At 45.9% G+C, this 21,527-nt stretch overlaps 1 protein-coding gene across 1 annotated transcript in view; it reads left to right on the forward strand.

The window, feature by feature from the left end:
• DRC9 (dynein regulatory complex subunit 9) overlaps window positions 1–21,527 on the forward strand; it is a gene marked incomplete at both ends in the record, with an annotated part of 38,719 nt that overhangs the window by 6,505 nt on the left and 10,687 nt on the right. The window contains 5 exons of the mRNA XM_080919523.1: window positions 3,602–3,783; window positions 5,585–5,713; window positions 11,811–11,892; window positions 16,973–17,134; window positions 18,639–18,713. Of these exons, the coding sequence (XP_080775649.1) occupies window positions 3,602–3,783; window positions 5,585–5,713; window positions 11,811–11,892; window positions 16,973–17,134; window positions 18,639–18,713 (630 nt within the window). The remainder of the gene's footprint in view (window positions 1–3,601; window positions 3,784–5,584; window positions 5,714–11,810; window positions 11,893–16,972; window positions 17,135–18,638; window positions 18,714–21,527) is intronic.

Below are 21,527 nucleotides of genomic sequence, written 5' to 3' on the forward strand. Positions count from 1 at the left end.
CATGACCTGAGTCTGACTCCTGGGACCCAAAGTTGGAAGATGAGCTGATTTCCATAAGTCTTCTTCTGACTTCCATACTGACTTCCCCTCTGGCCACATTCCCACTTCAAATCAAAAGTAAATGAAACTCTTAAAAGATTTTGTTGTTTTGTCTTTAAACGTGTGGGTATTTTGCCTGGATATATGTGTGCATGCTCTGCATGATGCCCACAGAAGCCAGAAGAGAGCTACTGACCCTTTGGAACTGGAATTAAAGATGGCTGTAAGAAGCAATGTGGGTGCTGGGAACTGAACCTGGGTACACACACACACATGCACACGTATACACACATACACACATACACATATATTTCTGGATAGTATTGACACACATTAAATCCCAGCACTGGGGAGGCAGACCAATCTCTGAGTTTGAGGTCATTCTGCTCTAAAGAGTAATTTATAAGACAGCCAGGGCCACAGAGAGAAAATCTGTCTTGAAAAAACAAGACAAAACAAATTTGAATATTATTTCTGACCCTACAACAAGTAAAATCTGTTAGGCAGAGTAAATTGCTTCCCATGTCTGACAAAGAAGTTCATATTAAGAGAAAGAACTAAATTACCCCTTATAGATTTTATTTCTTAAAGGTTTGTCATTTTTAGCTGTGTGTGGGGTGTGTCCATGTGAGTGCATATGGCACGTGGTTGGTTGCTAGGGATTGAAGTCAGGTTCTTGCAAGAGTAGTGCATGCTCTGAGCTGCTAAACCATCTGTCTAGCCCTAGAAAGATGTGTGTCCTCACTTCCACATCTGCCCGTGTGTCTGTGCCTCTGTCTGTTTATACTTGATTGTGCATGTACACCCAGCCATTTGTGGAAACAAAAGGTCTCATTTCGTGAGATGGGGTCTTTTGCTAAACCTGGAGCTCACCTGTTTGGCTAGCCAGCCAAGCTCCTAGGGTCTTCCTGTCTCTGCCTCCCCAAGACGGGGACCAGAGGCATGTATAACCTGTGCTGTTTTTAACATGGCTGCTGGGAATCAGAATTAACGTCTATTGCAGTACCTCTCCAACCCCTTAATCTCAGAAGCTTCAGTCTGGCTGGATCATGCTTATAATTGAAGAACTGGGAGGTGGAAACAGAAGGAACTTGAGTTCCAGAGGGTTCAAGGCCAGCCTGGGCTTCAGCACCATGTCTGTCTGTCTTTAAGACAGCCTGGGCTTTAGTACCTTATCTGTCTGTCTTTAAGAGTAGTCCATTGTCATAAAAGCTCAAGACAAAAATGAAAATCTTAAGCAGATAGACAGTGTTCAGTAACTTCATTACTCCCCAGAAATAATGAAATTTCTTCACTGTCGTCTTCTGGTTTATGACAGTGATCTTTCACCTACAAATTTTTCTGGCATAATAGGAGCCCTTTTTATGATGTCTTTTCCCCTAAAACAGTTCATTATTATTTTGAGTATTATTTATTTGTTTGTTTTTATGTATTTGTACCTGTATGTGTGTGCATTTGTGTGCAGGTGCATGCATTCTCTCATAGGTGAGATCTGAATTTATATGTACTTACGAATCTGCCTAGGATGTGGAAGTAGAAGGGACCATGCTGAGGGAGAAGGGAGTCTGGGACTGGGGACAAGAGAGTCTCAGAGTAGGAGCAGAATTAAAATATCACGTTCTCTTTTATATTTCCCTCCTTGTACAGTTTCTAAAGTAGTAACTTTATTTTGCCAATGGGACAATAGAGGCATAGAAATTTTAAATGATTATCTAAGGTCAAGCTTTGGCTAGCCAGCCAAGCTCCCAGGATCTTCCTCTATGCCTGCCCAGAACTGGGATTACAGGCTACTTACTCATGGTTAGTAAGAAATAGGGCCAGGGTTCAAATATAGAGGCTGGCTCTCCAGTCTTAATATGTAATCACTACCAATAGCCAAACCATTTAGCAACAGGCTAAGTAAGAATCATCAGCTGGAAGAGACACATGCTGGCTGTCTTATAAAGTTTCTTGGTACTTGAATTTAGGTCTAAAAAAGTTATTATGGCTTTTGCTATTTGGTCCTCAAGATCTAAATCTGACACTGCCCTTCACTTTTTAGTGCAGCCCCCCTTTATCCTAGATCGTTTTTAAGTTGGTTGTTTAGTCTGTCTCACTGTGTTGCCCAGGCTAGCATCACTGTGTTGCCCAGGCTAGTATCAAACTCACTTTCTCCTGTCTCCCAGCTCTGTCTCCCTAGAACCTGATAGGACAGGCTCTCTGTGTTCAGTGGTGTTTGATGAGCATTTGAGTTTCTGATGTCTCCTGGGCATTGTTCTCCGCAATGATGCTATAAAGATGACTGTATTTATGAACAATACCCATCTTTATTCCAGAGAGAATTTGGGGTAAAAGAAAATGAAGAAGTGGGGGTTGGTTTAGAGTCTCACAGGCCCACTCACAAGGCCCCATGTTCCCTCCCTAGTCTAGAAAGAAAACAGTGAACAGTAGAAAGGAGGGAGGAAGAAAAGAAAATGGAGACTTTAAAGAGAAGCCAGGTGGTGATGACACACACTTTTAAAACCAGCACTCTGGAGGCATAGGCAGATCTCTGATTTCAAGGCTAGCCTCATCTACCGAGAGAGTTCCAGGACAGCCCAGGCTACAGAGACACTCTGTCTCAAAAAACTATAAAAAAGAAGAAGAAGAAGAAGAAGAAGAAGAAGAAGAAGAAGAAGAAGAAGAAGAAGAAGAAGAAGAAGAAGAAGAAGAAAGTTTGAACTGATGTCTCTATAACACTATCACCTCTCAAGGAACACATGATCTCATACTTTATATATATACATATACATATATATATACATGATACTTTATAATTACATATGGTAAATGCCTACAGCAAAGACATCTTATAAGTAACTACAGGGTTCTGCTTATTTGTTTTTATTTATTGTCTATTTTTGAACTTGTGGTAGTTTTGAGCAGGGTCTCACTGAGCCAAGGCTGGTGTGAAATTTCACTATGCTGCAAGGATGGCCCCGGACGTCTGATGCCCCTCCAGCTCCCATGCGCTGGAACAGAAAGTCTCAGACGCTTCCATTTTGTGTGAGCCTGGGGCTTGCATCCAGGTCTTCCACAGATCACGGATGTATTCTACCACTGGCCTACATCCTCAGTCCCCAATTTTACCGTAGAGCTTTGTCTTACGGTTGACCAGGTGGCAAGTTAGGGGATGACAGAGAACATGTATAAAGACAGGAACCAGGAAACAGCAGGATAGGTGGTTTTGGTGGGTCTGAAGAAACTGTCTGGTGTTTTGGAGTAGGGAGTGTAACTGGAGAAAAGCATTAGAACAGGAAGTCCTCTTAGAGTTTTGTCTCCTCGCTTTAAAGCAGTCTTCTTGTTTGCTGGGTTTTTTTTTTTTTAAAGAGTTTTTATGCATATGAATATATTGCCTGCATGTTTGTCTGTGTACCTTGTGCATGGTACCCACAGAAGTCCAGAGAAGGTGTTGGATCCTCTGGAACTGGAGTGAACCACCACATGGGTGCTGGGGATGGAAGCTCTCGGCAAGAGCAAGTGCTCTTAAGCACCGAGCTATCTCTTCAGCCCCTAAAACAATATCTTTAACACTTATTTTTAGAAAGCCAGCCATGAAGGAGCATCTACGACTCCAAACACACCGAAAATATCTGCTTCTTTATTAACTAAAGAAAAATCCATGATGCCAGAAAACAAACAGAGAGGACAGGATTTTACCTTTAAAAAACCTACGAAGCAGACCACGATGACTCTGGAGACACTGAAGAAAATTCAGAATGACAGGTAAGGGAGAGAGGATGTGGGAAGGTAATGATGTGTGGGGTGTGAAGGGGGCTGCCAGCTCTGTGCTTCAGGGTTGTGCTGACTGACTATTGTAATAGGGTCACCTGAAGGTCTCTTAGGAGTAGAGTCACCAGTCTAAAACATGGTGGCTACATTGTGTTAATGAGCCTTTGTTTCTGCCTTTCCTCCTATTCTTTCCCCTCCTTCTTTCCTCTCTTTTCTCTTCTTCCCTCCCTCCATCTCTCCCCTCTTTCCTTCCCATTCTCTCTCAGAGTCTCTAGCCTCTGATCTGGAGCTCACTGTGTAGACTAGCCTGGCATCAAACTTACATGTCTGTACCACCTCATCTACTTTAGCTTTGTAACTTCAGTATACTTACCTTTCTTTTTTTTCTTTATTGAGGAAACTTCTCACCCCCCCCCCAACCCCCTTTCTTTTCTTTCTGACATGACTGTAGCCATTTTGTTTTATGGCTATAGGCAGCCATCTTAATTTGTTATGGAGAATCTTTCTAATGCTCGAGTTAACCACTAACTGCATATCCTGTTAAGGTCTATGCTTCTGTGTTCTTGGAAATTCCTCAGACCCTTGCTCTCCTTTAGAGCAAATCAAAATGAGGTCAGTTAGACATGCTTTGTATAGTTAGCTACAATAATTTTGGACCAGAACTGATGAAGTAACCTCCCGGCTTCACTTCTTGCAGCTGTGTGTTAGCTTTTATGGTTGCTCTGAGCTTTTATGGGGCTTTTTTTTTTTTTATAAGATGCCGATGGGAAACAGTCAGGGTTTTAGTCTCATCTCCTGAATCTGACCTGTCTCCCTGACCTATCAGTCCCAAGAGGTGTGTGTTCAATAAACTGTACCTGTTTGACTGAGATGGGTGATCAAGTGGTTTGTGGGGGTGATTCCTGGACCACGGCAATTGTGAACCCTAAGACTGTGAACTAGAAAATAACTCAAGAGCTTTATGTAAACAAAGGCTAAATAAAGTCAATGATAGGTCAAGAGGTAGAGCAAGCAGCCAGTTTCAGGGAGTGAACATAGGAAAACCCAGGAAAGAGAAAGGAGGGTCTTTGAACTGAAGGGTATTTAAGACAGTGTGGAGAAGGAGAAAGGACTTTTTACTTCCGGGACATAGGTAGGGTAGGACGGTCAGCTGGGTGCTTTCTCTGCCTCTCTGAGCCCGCCGACTTTCACCACAGTGTCTGGCTTCTGAGTCTTCATTTGGCAAATCAAATGACTGGGATTTTGTTTATAAAACAAAGGCCATCTTCACTCACTCTTCTGCTCTGTTTATTGAGACAGTCTTTCAGTCAAACTAAAACTCGTGTTATCACACGTACCCTGCATTACGTAGGCTCTGGGATCTGAACTCTAGTCTTGCCTCTTATACAGTAAGTACTTTATCCATTGAGCCACCTCCAAGCCCCTGGTTCTCTCATGAGACAAGGTCTCCGTAGCCCAGGCTGGCTCTGAAGCTGCTATGTAGTCGTGGTTCCGCAGACTCCCCAACTGCTGGGGTTATAGGTATGGCCAACATGCCCTGCCTCTTCTAGTTTTCAACTGGTATGACTTCTGCAAGTCTGTGTTTGTTTTGAGACAAGGTTTCTCTGTGTAGCCCTGACTATTCTTGGACTCACTGTGTAGACCAGGCTGTACCTAGAACTCGAGATCCAGCTGTCTCTGACTCACCAGTGCTAGGATGAAAGGTGTGCGCCGCCACCCAGCTGGACTTGGGCAACTCATTAAGGAGGTGGGCATTATGTCTTATAAGCCTGTGTGTTTTTGTTCCCCTGGGCAGGCAGTATTTCAGTGATGTGATTGCAGATGCCATGGTGGAGATGCAGGACTCCGGCTCCTTCACCAGTCTCCTGGAAGCCTTGGGCAAAGAAAGAGACAGCAAAATGAATTTCCATGATGTCATCACAAGGTCAGGGTGGTGATGGGCTTTTAGATGCCCTTCCTGTGCTACATAGGCAGTTCCTAGACCCCCTGGGGCTTCTCCTGCCTCAGAGTAGCTGGTACTACAGACATGAGCTAAAACATCCTGGTCTGCTTTGCAATGTTTCTTTTCTCACATGAATGTGCGTGGGGTATGGAAGTGTGTATCTGCATGCTTACCTGTGAGGGAACCAATGTCTGTGTGTGGGTGCATGTATGTGTGTATGTAGGCCTGAGGTTGACACTGGGAGTCTCTTGAGTGTTTCTCAACTTAATCTTTAAGATAGAATCTTTCAGTTGAACCCAGAGCTCACCTACACACCTAGTATGGCTATGCAGCGTGCTCCGGGGATAGCCTATCTCTGCCTTCAGAGTGTAAATGTGACATTTATGTAAATTCTGTTGATCTAAATGAACTCTGGTTCTCATACTTCTGTGGCAAATACTTTAACCACCAAGCAAGCTCCCCCACTCTGCAAATTTTTGTGTGTGCACTTGTGTGTGAATATATGCATGTGTGTGCCACAATATTCACACGTGGAGGTCTGAGGACAATGTCAGGCATTGACTCTTGCCTTCTGTCTTGATTGAGTTGAGACAGGGTCTCTGCTGTTTTGTTTCTGCGACTGCCTCTGAGGATTCCCTCCTGTCTGGCTCTCATCTCACTGTACAGTGGGTTACAGGGCAGGGGAGGGGGTGCTCTCACTGTACAGTGGGTTACAGGGCAGGGGAGGGGGTGCTACTGCACCTGGCTTTATGTGGGTTCCTTGTCTCCAAACTTCCTGGCCAGCACCTTACCCACCAAGCCATCTCTCCAGGATCTGCTTATTTTATGATGGTATAAAATTTATCAGAGGTCCCAGATTTCCCAAGCGTCACACATGGCCACTCATCAGTTCTCACTGGGAGGCAGACTCTTGGGTCCTGGCTTGGATGGGGCGATCATTCAGATATCCTTAGTTACTTGAATTCACACTCTCGTAAGAATACTATAGCTAGGTATGGGGTATGGGATTGTAATTTCAGTGATGAGGGGACAGTGCTGGGGGGACAGTGCTGGGGGGACAGTGCTGGGGGACAGTGCTGGGGGGACAGTGCTGGGGGTCAGTGATGGGGGGACAGTGCTGGGGGGACAGTGCTGGGGGGACAGTGTTGGGGGGACAGTGCTGGGGGGACAGTGCTGGGGGGACAGTGCTGGGGGGACAGTGCTGGGGGGACAGTGTTGGGGGGACAGTGATGGGGGGACAGTGCTGGGGGGACAGTGCTGGGGGACAGTGCTGGGGGGACAGTGCTGGGGGACAGTGCTGGGGGGACAGTGCTGGGGGGACAGTGATGGGGGGACAGTGCTGGGGGGACAGTGATGGGGGGACAGTGATGGGGGGACAGTGCTGGGGGGACAGTGCTGGGGGGACAGTGATGGGGGACAGTGCTGGGGGGACAGTGCTGGGGGTCAGTGATGAGGGGGACAGTGCTGGGGGGACAGTGCTGGGGGGACAGTGATGGGGGAGACAGTGCTGGGGGGACAGTGCTGGGAGGACAGTGATGAGGGAGACAGTGCTGGGGGGACAGTGATGAGGGAGACAGTGCTGGGGGGACAGTGTTGGGGGGACAGTGCTGGGGGGACAGTGATGGGGAGACAGTGCTGGGGGCACAGTGCTGGGGGGACAGTGCTGGGGGGACAGTGCTGGGGGGACAGTTGATGGGGGGACAGTGCTGGGGGGACAGTGCTGGGGGGACAGTGCTGGGGGGACAGTGCTGGGGGGACAGTGCTGGGGGGACAGTGATGGGGGGACAGTGCTGGGGGTCAGTGCTGGGGGTCAGTGCTGGGGGGACAGTGCTGGGGGGATGAGTGGGAGAGTGATTATTTGGTACACAAAGCCCCTGGGATTCAACCTCTAGTCTATAATGACAGGAAAGACACTGTTCCTCTGCTAGTCGTCCTTCTCAAGATGGACCAGACTGAAATCCTTGACCAGTGTCCTAGGCTGCGCTGTAGGCAACAGGGAGCACATTGTAAACATACTAGCCTCCGCGTCTGATCCACAGCACTGCAAACAAACATAATAACAAGCAAAGAGCTGGGCGCATACCACAGGACATTTTCCTTCCCAAGAACGTTCAGCACGTTCTCAACGGTATTCAAGAAAGGGCTAGGGATGTGGCTCAGTGGTAGAACTCTTCTTTGGCATATGTGACAGAAAAAAAATATTCATTCAGGGTGTTGAGGCTAGAGGGGTTTTAGCTGGAGTCTAGGCTGGGTTACATAGTGAGACCTTATCCCAGACACAAAAACAAGGGACTAGAGAGATGGCTCTGCAGTCAAGAGCACTGGCTGCTTCTCCAGGGTACCCAGCTTTGGTTCCAACACCCACATGGTGGCTTACAGCTGTGGGTAACTCAGGTTTCAGGGGCTCTGACTCCTGACCTCTCTCTGCTCCTGCCTGCACGTGGTGTCCAAACATACTCTTAGCATATTACATATTACACATGAAATTAAATAAAACAGAGTAAAGCAAACATACATTAGGTCACTGTTGCATGTGGAATGCTCCTGGTTTCTGCTAGCTGCTGTAACAACAGCTCCTGATAAAGATCTAAATCTAGCCCTTGCTGGCAGGCCAGGCCTGGGCTGTCTCATCTGGTGGCAGATAACTGCACACACTGTAGATACTGTTAAATAGCATTTATAGGAGGCCATTGTGTTGACATGAACTATACTAGTCTCCAAAAGGCCAGACCAGAATAGCTGTATGCCATGTAGTTAAGCCAAACTGAAAACAAGCCAGGTTTTTCAAAGCTAGGAAATTCACAGCCAGCCAGATTCCAGTGAGCAGAGCTCTTAACTGAAAAGGCTGTTCTAAGGGGGCTCTTTAAGGAAAGTCATTTTGAGATGGCCCATCTGCCTGTACTGGCTGGTTTTCTGTCTACTTGACACAAGCTGGAGTTCTCACAGAGAAAGGAACCTCAGTTGAGAAAACGCCTCCATGAGATCCAGCTGTAAGGCATTTTCTCAACTAGTGATCAAGGGGGGAGGGACCAGCCCATTGTGGGTGGTGCCATCCCTGGACTGGTAGACCTGAGTTCTATAAGAAAGCAAGCTGAGCAATCCAGGGGAAGCAAGCCAGTAAGTGACATCTCTCCATGGCCTCTGCATCAGCTTCTGCTTCCTGACCTGCTTGAGTTCCAGTTCTGACTTCCTCTGGTGATGAATAGCAATGTGGAAGTGTAAGATGAACAAACCCTTCCCTTCCCAACTTGCTTCTTGGTCATGATGTTTTGTGCAGGAATAGAAACCCTGACTAGAACACTGCCTATTCCCAGTTTCTGCTGGTTTGGCTCATTTTTGCCTAAAAGCACTTCCTTTGCTAAAGTCATCTGGCTTCCTCTATTTCATCGATACCCAGCTTGTGACTCTGGCGGTTCACAGATGCTCAGTGCATCAGGGAGACTCACAGGTAAAATGAAGCCCTCATGCATTGAAATGAAAGCCAACTAAATGCGGAAGCTAAATTTGCTGAAGTTTTATTCTTCAACAATTACAAGTGAATTCTGATTGGACATCGCTTTTTTTAAATTGTTAGATTTAAATTTAAATTAAAGAGCAATTTATGCTTACTAAAATACTGAGAAGACAACTGAGAGTTAACGTGTCATGTCTTAGTGCCTCAGTGCTGCTGTAATGCAGGCTGGGAAAACTGAAAAGAAAAGTGTATCTGGGAGGCGGTGATGCAGGCCTATAATTCCTGCACTTGGGAGGCAGAGACCTGTAGGTCTCTGTGAGTTCAAGGCCAGCCTGGTCTACAGAGCAAGTGCCAGGACACCCAGGACTACACAGAGAAACCCTGTCTTAAAAACGAAACAGAACAAATAGGCAAAAAAAAAAAAAAAAAAAAGAAAGAAAAAAGAAAAAGAAAAGAAAGTGTATTTATGCAGTCACTTTATGTCTTGTTTTGTTCTAATCTGATTTCCTCATTTGAAAAATGTTTATGATGCCAGTCATGGCAGATTATGCCTGTGATTCTATAGCTGGGAGGCTTAGCTATGAGAGTCGCTGGAAGTTAAGTCCAGCCTGGGCTACAGAGTAAATTCTGGGTCAACCTGGGCTAAAATGAATCCTTGTTTCATGTGTCTGATATGCTCTGTGTGTGTATGTGAGAGAGAGAGAGAGAGAGAGAAAGAGGGAGAGAGAGAGAGAGAGAGAGAGAGAGAGAGAGGAGAGAGAGGGGGGAGGGGAGGGGAAGGAAGGGGAGGGGAGGGGAGGGAAGGGGAGGGGAGGGGAGGAGAGAGAGATAGAGCATGAGAGAGCTGAACCTAGGGCCCTGCACCCTAGGTAAACACTCTACTTCTGAGCCATCCTCTATTCCTTCTTTGTTCTTTTTTGTTTGAGGCCAAGTCTCATTAAATCACTTGTGCTATCCTTGGATTTGTAATCTTGTTTCAGTCTCCTGAGGAACTGCAGTTGGTTATTCTGGCCTGTGTCTTCAGGCCCTGTTAGTGTTTTCTGCTGTGTCAATGAATGCATTAACTGTAGCTGTGCCCTGGCTGCACTTCTGAACACAGAGAGCCTGGATGGGCTCCCGGATAACCAGGCTCCGCAAGCCGCAGCCCAGCTCCTTCCAGCCTTATTTTGACTTGTGACTTATCCCTGTTCTGTCTGTTCTGAGCGTCACCTCCACCCCTCAGCCTGTTTTCCTCTCTGCCTCTTGAGTGCTGAGACCAAAGGTGTGCGCCCCCCCCCCCCCCCCCCCCCCCCCCCCCCGCTTGTTCCCTTATTTTTAGTGTGGCCCTGTTCTCCACTTCCTTTTGTATTGCTAGTCTAACTCCAGATGCCTGGGGAACCTAGTAAAAGCTGTTAACCATATGCAGAAAGACAACCACAATGGCAGAAAGGACTCAAAAGGGCATCCTAATCTGTTTTAATTTTTTTTTTACAGAAATTTGTTTTGTATGCTGGTGTTTGTATGTTAGTGCATGAGTGTGCACACCAGCCACAGTGAACATGTGGAAGTCAGAGGATGGTTTTCGGTAGTTGGTTCTTTCCTTCACCGTGTGGGTCTGTGGGATCTAATGCAGGTAGTCAGGCATGGGGCAAACACCCTGCTCATTCGTCAGGCTTTTCATTACTTTAGTTGCTGTCATCTTTTCTTTTCTTTTCTTTTTTTTTTTTAAAGCAGGGTCTCTTGTGGTCCAGGCTGGTCTTGAACTTGCTTAGTAACCTAGGCTGGTCTCAAGTTCCTTGATCTCCTGCTTCCACATCTCGAGTGCTAAGATTACAGTGGGCAATACCAATCCTGGCTTAAGAACCTGATTTTTTTTAATTGTTACATTTTTTTAATTGATTGAGTTATTTTGTGGTCCTGCACACTGCTATGTGCTATTGTGCACATTTAGAGGTCAGAGAACAACCTATGGGAATCGGTTCTGAATTATGTTGTCAGCCTTGGCAGCAAGGACCTTTATTCACTGAGCTATTGCCTGGGTCCAAGAACCCAGTTTGTTTTTAAAGACCTCTTTTCGTTATTTTAAAGTTATGCGTATATGCATGTGTGCTGTGTGCCTGCAGAGTCCTGGAGAGGGTGTTAAATCCCCGGTAGCTAAACTGGGAGCTGCTCAGCGTGGATGCTGGGAGTCAAACTCTAGACTCTTGAGCCATCTCTCCATCCAAGAACCTGCTTTTTAAATGTCCAGTTGAGAAATCCTGTTCATTTTTCCCCATTATTATTCACTTTATATCCCAGCTGTGCCCCCCATCCCTCCCTCATTACCCCCCTTTCCTTCTCCTTTGAGAAGGTGGAACCCTGACATATACCCCCAATATCCCCCCCATATTCCCTCCCTTCATCCCTCCACCTCCACACATATCAAGTCTCTGCAGGGCTAGGCACATCCTCTCCCACTGAGGCCAGACAAGGCAGCCAGGCCAGGGGACAGATTCCACAGACAGGCAACAGCTTTAGGGACCGTTCCCACTCCAGTTGCTGGGGGACCCACATGAAAACTGAGCTGCACACATGCTACATATGAGCAGGGCGGGAGGGTGGGGTCACTGGGGAATGCTCTGTTCTTACCGTTCTTACTTCTTTTAGGGAGGAAAAGGGAAGAAAACAGATAAGATCTCTTCAAAAACAGCTAGTCGATGTCAAAAAGGAGCATCAAATACAAGTACAGGTAAGAATTCCCCGTGAGGAGGACACCAGAAGCTGCTGAGCTAACCCACTCCATGGAGGTCTCTGTCACAGTTAGCTACCATTGTGTTCGCTTGGGTGTCTTTATGGGAGAGAGGGTGCCTGGGGGGGTGACCACCTTTAACCTGGCACTCAGCGGGCAGAGGCAGGGGGATCTCTGAGTTTTAGGGCAATGTGGTGAGATCCTGAAGGGAGAGGGACAGAGAGGGGAAGAGAGGAGATAAAGAAGGTACAAGTGTATCTAAGTAACACTGGGAGCAGCCCCTTGGGGCTCATGGTCTGCCGTTCCCTTCCTAACTGTACAGACTTCACACGTTTCCTGAAAAATTCTATCATAATCTGAAATTTTCTTGATTTTTTAAAGACTACAGAGGTTGGAATCAAGTTTCCTTTGTTGTACATCTCTCTCTCTCTCTCTCTCTCTCTCTCTCTCTCACCCCATCGCAGTAGTAGTAATGATCTCCACATACAGAACTGCAGAGCTATAAATATGTTTGGTCTCCTGTAGCTCAGACTGGTTTGAACTGGCTAACTAGCCAAGGATGACCGTGACCAGCTATCCTGCTTCCACATCCTGTGTGCTGGAATCAGGGCATCTGGGGAGTGCACCCCTCACATCCCACAGCAGGACTGTATACTTCAGGTGACTGCTTTCCTATTTTCCTCTTGCCATCAACCAGATCCCAGACAAGTCATGACCTTTCCTCGATTCCAATCCCAAATCCTGAAGCCTGTGCTCCCCAGCGCCAATTGTGAGAAGTGCTACTAAGGTTGCTTTGGCTCACTTCTTATGGCAGCCACCAGGGCCTCGTGAACTGGCTGATTTCTTGTGTCACTGTATCTTCTCTGGATCCAGTTCAGACCATGTCTGACAGCAGCTGGGGGCTTTGAGTAGAACGCTTGGCCTGCCATGAGAACCCACAAATACACTGTGTCAGACTGAGGACCTTGGTCACAGCTCCGTGGACAGTCAGGATGTTGGGAAGACAAATCGCTGAAAGGTCTGAAAAAAAATTCTTAGTCTGTGCCATGGGTGGCCGTGTCTCGATGTCTCATACCACGCCTCAGTAACTTGGGTGGCTTGCTGGGAAGATACGGAACTGGACTCAGTACATTTGCTAGTATACTCCAGCCAGGATTTTAGCATGTAAAGTCAGCTAGCATTTTATATCTTACTCTGTCTCACACTGTCACTTAATGTGATAGCCAGCAGGAAGGAAATTAGACTATTCAGAAGCCTAAGGCAATAGCATTAAGACCAGATGTCTTTGTTTTTTTTTTTTTAATTTTTACAGAGCCAGTGTTATGTGAATTTATAAACAAATACTTAATATTACATAATATAATATAAACTTTCTGTTTGCCGTAGGCCTCTTTCATAGCCTTCTAGTTTTTAGAAAGTAATTTTTTAAATTATGTGTATTCGTGTATGTCTGTTGTGTGTGTTTGTATAAGCTTGCATGTATGTCTGAGTGTGTGTGTGTGTGTGTGTGTGTGTGTGTGTTTGCATGTATGTCTGAGTATGTGTGTGTGTTTACATATATGTCTGAGTGCACGGAGTCCAGAAGATGGGTATCGAATCCCCTGGAGCCAGAGTTACCGGTGATTGTGAACTGTCCACCATGGGTGCTGGGAACCAGAGTTAGGTGCCTTCCCCACTTCATCATCTCTCCAGCTCCGACTTACAGACAACCAACCAGAATATAAGTACATCTTGTCCTCAATGATGCAGATTTGCTTTCAGTTTCTGAAATATAGCCAAGTCTTAATTGCCCAGGGACTATAGCATGAACTTTGCCCCCCCCCCACACCAATTTTTAATTGAAAAAATTTCTTACCTTCATTTTTCATGAATTGGCTCACTTATCTTTTGAGTGTCAGGATAAATAAGTCTCCTCAGACAGACCTTCTTAGTCCCTGTGCTAATGGGGGTCACCCTTACTGTTTCCTCCAGAGCCTTCTGCCCTCTCACATACACTGTTCTCCGTCTACTGCTATTGAAGAATCTTTCTTTTATTCAGTGAGTTTTGAGAGCTTAAAATTGTGAAGGATTAGTGACCATCAGAGGTCTATTCTAGCACATGTTCAGTGACTCACTGTGATGATTTTTGTCAATGTGATACAAGCTAGAGTCACCTGGGAAGAGAGAACTTGAGTTGAGTTGTTTCTGTCAGATTGGCCTGTGTATCTGTCTATGGGCATTTCTGGATTAATGATTGATGCAAGGGGGCCCAGCCCTCTGTGGGAGGTGTCACCTCTGGGTGGTCCTGGGTGCTATAAGAAAGCAGGCTGAGCAAGCCAGTAGGCAGTATTCCTCCATGGCCTCTGCTTCAGTTCCTCCTGTCAGGTTTCTGCCTTGAGTTCCTGCCAAAACTTCCCTCAGTGATAGACTGTGGCCTTAAGCCAGATAAACCCTTCCTTCAGTCAATATGTTTATCACAGCAATAGGAAGAAAACTAGGAGACAGTGTATATCCATTCCTACATGGCTATAGGTTATGTGTTCACAGGCCCACCCAACCACATAGAGCCAGTGTAAAAGAACTTAGATCTGTACTGTAGAGACTTTATGGGAAGGACTGGAGTATCTGCAGGCTTTGGTATCCTGGGGAGGAAGAGTGTCTTAGACCTAGTCCCAGAGGAAAGAGGGGTGGAGGCTGGGGGGTGAGTATAGTCACTCACTAGGCACTAACATTCTGGTTTTTGAAAGGCGAAACCTAGACCATAACTAACTTGGCCAGTTTCATACAACTGGTGAGTCTGTGGGAAATTAGGACCTGAGGTCACCTTTGACCATTGCTCTTTCTACCAAAATGAGACCATAATGATGAGTCTATGGCAAATACTGACTACCTACCAAAGAAGGTTCTGGGGAGACTCATTCATTCTGGATTTGCCAGCTTACTTCCTCCCTCCCTCTAGCCCTCCCTATCTCTTTCCTTCCTTCTCTACCTCTTTCCCTTCTTACCTCCTTCCTTTCTTCAACACTTATTTATTTTATCCTGCATGGGGGACCATGTATGGAGGTCAAAGGAGAACTTGAGGGAGTCAGCTCTTTTACTCCACCATGTGGGTTCCAGGGGCTAAACTCAGACCATAAGGCTTGGTGGCAAGTGAGCCCCTGAACCATCTGGCCAGCCCTCTGCATAGTTTTGAGACAGGGTCTCCTGTAGCCCAGGCTGGCTTTGAACTGCTAGGATGTAGCTAAGGATGACCTTGGACTTCTGATCATCCTGCCTTCATTTGCCAAGGGCTGGGATTACAGTATGTGCCACCACACCCAGATTCATGTTCTTTCCTTTAAGACAGAGTCTCTGTGTATCTCTGGCTGTCTAGAACTTGCCGTGTAAACAGGTTAACCCACCTGCCTAAGCCTCAGAGTACTGGGATTAAAGGTGTCCCACCTCACCCAGCATGGTTCCTAAAGAGAGTTCTCCCTGGGAGTTCTCGCTGGCCTGGAACCCTTGATGAGCCTTACGCTTGGTCTCCTGGCACTAAGCCTCATTTTTATTCATGCTATTGTGAGGACTGAATACATTTCCCTTAATGTGATAGGAGAAGGCTGCCTCCTGTTGCCTGTTGATTTTTTTTTTCCTTTACAACTTTACTTCTTAAAAAAGAGAGATACATTTACAGATTTTTAAGAGCCTTTGGAATAAAACTATATGGATATATTTTTACCAGGACTTGATTTTTTTAAAGGTTTAATAGTATGCACTGAAATCTTATTAGTTACCATAAGCATAAAGTACATGTAAAACAAAAGGTAACATGGAAATAGTCAAAGTCTTCTTGGTGTGTATAGATTAGACATAATGATTTTTAAATACCAAAAATTGCCACAAAGCTATCTTCTTAGCTCTTGAGTTATTAATGATTTAAGGTCTAGGTATACCCCACACTGAGTGGGTGCTATACACTTGTTGTTGTTGTTGTTTTTCTAAGGACTGAGGCTTCTACTTTTTTGGTCTTTCTTTCTTTTTTTTTTTTTTTTTTTTTTTTTTTTTTTGAGCTTCAGATGATCTGTGAGTTGTTTCTTGGGTATTCAGAGCTTTCTGGAGCTAGTATCCAATTATCAGTGAGTGCATATTATGTCTGTTCTTTTGTGACTGGGTTACCTCACTCAGGATGATATTCTCTAGTATATTTTCTTAGGAATTCCATAAAGTAATTGTTTCTAACAGCTGAGTAGTACTCCATTGTATAAATATACCACAATTTCTGTATCCATTCATCTACTGAAGGACATGTGGGTTCTTTCCAGCTTCTGGCTATTATAAATAGGGCTGCTATGAACATGGTGGAGCATGTGTCCTTATTGTATGTTGGAGCTTCTCTGGGGTATATGCCCAGAAGTGGAATAACTGGTGTTGGGATTCTGTAAACCCCACCCCTCAATTGCCTGGCAGTAGTCAGGTATGCTCCGCCCCAGTGACCTGACACTATAAAAGGGGCTGCTTGCCCCCTCCTCTCTCTCTTGGTCTCTCTTGCCTCCTGGCTCTCTTGCTCTCCCAACCCTATCCCTTCTCTTCCCCTTCCCTCCCCCCCCTCCACGTGCTCATGGCCAGCCTCTACTCTTCATTCTCTCTCTCTCTCTCTCTCTCTCTCTCTCTCTCTCTCTCTCTCTCTCTGCCTCTACCACCCTCTTAACTCTCCCATGACCTGAATAAACTCTATTCTGTACTATACCATGTGTGGCTGGTCCCTCAGGGGGAAGAGATTCCCAACATGGCCCTCCCCAGAGGCATCTCCCTTGCCCCCAGGCCTCACCGCACCTCCATGGGCCATATGCCCCCCACTCTCTTCATCCTTCCCCTATCATTAGGGCCAAAACCCAGGACATCTTTGAACAACATTGGTGCCCCGTGACTTTTCCTTTCAGTGACTTTTCCTTTCATTGGTGCCCTGTCATTTTTTCCTTACAACTGGGTCTTCAGGTAGGACTATGTCCAATTTTCTGAGGAACTGCCAGACTGATTTCCAGAGTGGTTGTACCAGCTTACAGCCTGTTGATTTACAGACTCAGTGAATTTTCCATTCAGAAACCTGGTCTTCTCTCTGCAGAATGGGAATGAATACATTGCTCACCTCAGGGACCAGTTACAAGAGATGAAGGCGAAAACCAACTTGGAGAATCTTTATATGAAAAAAAACAGCGAGCTGCAGATTTCCCAGACCCAGAAGAAATGTAACAGGGCAGAAGAACTTCTACTGGAGGAGATTGAGGTAACCTGTGCTACTTTAGGCTGTCTGGGGATGGAGCTCAGTGACAGAGCACATGCCAGATTCTGAGTCCAACTCCCAGTATCAGCAAACACCACCACCCCAGGCATTTGATGATGCCATGTGGGATGTCACTTTTTAAAAAAGGGATTTATCTTGGGCTGGAGAGATGGATCAGCTGTTAAAGAGTACATATTTCTTCCAGAGGACTTGAGTTTAGTTCCCAGCACCCCGTTCCCAACACCCATGTTGAGAGGTTCACAACTTCTTATAGTTTCAGCTCCATAATTTTAGATTATGTGCATGTATGTGCCCGTGAAAGCCAGAGGCATTGTGTCCCACAGAGCTGGCGTACAGGTGCTTTTGAGCCACCAACCTGTTACATCCTCTAACAAGAGTAGCATGTATTCTTAACTGCTGAGCTCTCTCCCGCCTCAGTGAACTGTCATCCATGTTAATGTGCCAGAAAATGAAAAGGGAGAAAAGGAAGATGAAGGTTTTCCTTCATGACCAGTACAGCCCTGGAGGTCAAACATAAACAACTAACTGGAGTCTTAAATATTTGTGAGTAGAGCCTTTAATGGCTATGCCTCTTGCTTCCCTGTCTGCTGTGAAAGATCACCTCCCTGGGTGTGCTGTCCAGCCAGCCAACCCTGCTGCTCTTACTCCCCTGCCCACTCCTTTCTTCTTCTTTCTTCTTCTAGTGGACCTCCAACTCCATTTATAGTTCAGGGCTGGCCTTAAACTGATCACCTACCTCGGCTTCCCATTCTTCCGGGGCTCCAGATGGGGGATGAGGAGCCTGACCATACACTTCACTGTGAACTTCTTGAATGCTGTAATCTCCTTCTCTGGGCTGAGAATCTTGAAGCATTGTGTATTAGTCAGGGTTCTCTAGAGTCACAGAACTTATGGTGAGTCTCTATATAGCAAGGAATTTGTTGGTGACTTACAGTCTGTGGTCCAACTCCCCAAAAATGGTGAGCAGCAGCTGTTAGTGGAAGTTCAAGGATGCAGCAGTTGCTCAGTTCCACAAGGCAAGCAGGTGAAGAGAGCAAGCCTTCCTTCTTCCAATGTCCTTACGTAGGTCTCCAACAGAAGGTGTGTACCAGATTAAAGGTGTGTACCAGCACATGGAAATCTGGGACTTGCTTTGTCCCAGATGACCTTGAGCTCAGAGATCTCCTTGCCTTAGTGTCCTAAGACTCAGAATCTTGAGGTGAGCCTCCCAATTCTGGATTGTGGTTCATTCTAGATATAGTCAAGTTGACAACCAGGAATAGCCACCACACATTGTTTCCAGATGACAGGCCTGTGATTTTTTTCTGGGGCCTTTATGTGTGTTTAATGGTATGCCAGCTCATGGCTCGTAGTGTCTGTGGAGTTGAGTACACAATAGCTCTGTAGGGAAGCCTTGGTGGTCCTGGGATCTGGGTTGCACTCATCATCTGGGAACTACCAATCTCAGTCTTGCTGGGTAGAGAGCTTGGTGCTTGGTGCATTACAGAAACTGAGGATGAAAACTGAAGAGGAGAACCGGGTTCACATGGAGATTGAAATGTTCCTTAAAACACAGCAGCAGGTGAGTTGTCCAGGTGTTGATTCCTCAATTGTAAGAACCCAGTTATGACCCACTTATAGCACTGGAGAGATGGCTCAGAGGTTAAGAGCACTGGCTGCTCTTGCAGAGGACCTGGGTTCAGCTCCCAGAACCCACATGGCAGCTCACAGTTGTAACTCCAGGCACAGGGGACTCGGGGCCCTCTTTTGGCCTCCAAAGGCACTGGGTATACATGGCGCACACACACACACACACACATACAGGAAAACACCCAAACACATAGAATAAGGTAAAGAGATTTAAAAATCTATTTACACACTGCTGAAGAAAGCAATGCTCTTGTATCTAAGGATAGCGGTGTCTCATGATGTAGCCTGGTTGGCCCGTAGTTCATTATGTAGACCAGGATTCAATATCCCTGCCTCTCAAGTGCTGGGATTAAAGGCAGACGCCACTGAACTTAGCTGCAACTTAAAAAAAAATCTTCTAATGAACTCAGCCGGTAAACCATGTGTAAGCATCGGGCCTGAGATGTACCTTAACACCAGAAAGCCAGGCTTGGGATGACACTTGTAGTCCCAGCTTTAGTGTGATGGTGGAGATGTCAGATCTCTGGGGTTTGCAGGCTAGCTTGTGTTAGTGAGAGGTCTTGTTTCAGAAGACAAAGTGGGGGAGCTACAGAGACGACAGTGGCTCAGAGTGCTTATTGCTCTCGCCGAGGAATTTCAGTTCCAGGGAATTGGATACCTTCTTCCTGCCTTCACAGGACCCAGAATGCACATTATACTCTTTCATTCTCTCTCTCTCTCTCTCTCTCTCTCTCTCTCTCTCTCTCTCTCTCCCTGTCTCTCTGTTTTCTTTTTTTGTTTTGTTTTTATTTATGTTTTTGTTTTTGAGTCAATGTCTTACCATGTAACTTGGACTGAAACGCTCTGTGTATTCCAAGCTGGCCTTGAACTCATGTAGGTTCACCTGCTTCTGCTTCCTGAGTGCTGAGATTCAAGGCCACCATGCTCAGCTTAAAATACATTTAGCAAAGGAAAGAAAAAAGCAACCATGATACTGTGAGGCTAATGAGTGGGTTACTACATTCTCTTACAGTGTTACCCATCTGAATATAGTCCACAACTATGACTTACAGGCAGTTATAATGTTTCTTCAGCCTTTTAAATTCTGCTTATATGAAAAGCATTTGTTCTTACATTGTTTCATAGTCATAATTTGAAAATATTTTGATTTTGCTTCTTCCAGTGATGTTGTGGATTGAATCCAAGGCCCCAGGTGTGCCAGGCCTTGTTCCCACTGGAATCTGCTACTGGGATATGTTCCCAGCCCATGCATGTATGTGTGTGTGTGTGTGTGTGTGCAATTTTAAATTATAAAAATAACATGCTCAGTTGAGGAAGGTTTTAGGTTATCAATTGTTTTCTAATTTTGTTCATGATCTTATAATAGCTTCTCAAAATAACTTAAAATAATTATGTCCCATTGAATGGTGTGCCACGTGTCTGTTCTAGCCATCACTGATCATCACTGGTGTTTACTGAAAGTAACATAGAATAGTACATCAGAGAGGCTGCAGCTGAGAAGGCAGGCTTGGCCCAACGCCCGTACACAGAAAAGCAAATCTCACAGAGCCCCGGATGGGACCCCCTCTCCTCATGCAGAGAACCAGGAGAGGGGTTGCAGCTGTGTAGCAGCAGTGAGGAAAGGAGAGAGGGAATCTACACCACAAGGGATGTCAGCTTAACTAGGATGTTTAACAGTACCCTTCAGTCTGTCTTATGTCCAAAAATAACATCAGTCCAAGTTCAGATACAAAAAGGAAAACAGAAAGTAAAATTCTGATGCATTCCTATCACGAACACGCAAGTCTACACAGACAACAGAAACTGAAACAAAAGTCCTAAGTGTTCCTGCCATGAACATCTAAGTCCAAGTAGAGCGCTACAATAACACCACAGAAAACAAATAAGACAAACGAGACCCAAACAGGGCGTCCTACACAAGATTTCCACAGATGCCTGATACTTTCAGTACCCGGCTCAGACTGCAGCTGAACCCTAGCTGCTTCCAGATGGTGGTGGACCACTTCTGATCCTGCCTCCCAACCGGATTCTGGAGCGTCCTCCTGTGATGACCTGGCACGTCTACCTACCCGTCACAGCTGCAAGCCCGTCACAGAGCTTTCAGCAACCACCCAGGGGGTCTCTCCGAGACCCCAAACCTGAGGCCACCAAGACTGGTCTTGAAAACAGGTGGCAGACACAGACAACAGAGACAACAGAAAACACTAATACACGTACTACACAGACTTTGCTCGAGCTTACCTTCGATCTCACCAACTGTGGATCTGGGGAAGTACAGATTCACAGACAACACACCAAATGTTGTAAGACCTCAAGGAGTCTTAGCTCAGGAGTGCGACCCACAGAACACAATTAGACGATAGACCACTGTAATAACAAGAGGTTTACTTCCATATGTATGGGGTTTCTCATCCTCGCAGGGAGAGTCAACCCTGAATTCACAAAGCACACATCTTTTATTCTTTACAGGGGGCAGATTTCAGCAAGAGTAGTTGGCTTTCTCTCATTGGTGGATCTGAGGACAAAGGATCAGGCATTGGCTGGCCCCGCTCAAGGGGCTGTTCTTGGCTCAGTCATTTTCTCATCTAGCCCTGTGCCTGGCCTTGGGAAAGGGGCCGGTTTGGAAAGAAGTGGGGAGTAACTGAGTGGTTGGGCAGGGTCAGGTTGACTTCTGGTGTTTTTTCTCAGAATTTATCACTGGGAGGGGTAGAGGGTCTTTTTCCAAGAATTGTTTTGTCCTAACTCA

The sequence above is a fragment of the Micromys minutus genome, assembly GCF_963924665.1.
Source record: "Micromys minutus genome assembly, chromosome: 7".
NCBI classification, from domain to species: domain Eukaryota; kingdom Metazoa; phylum Chordata; class Mammalia; order Rodentia; family Muridae; genus Micromys; species Micromys minutus.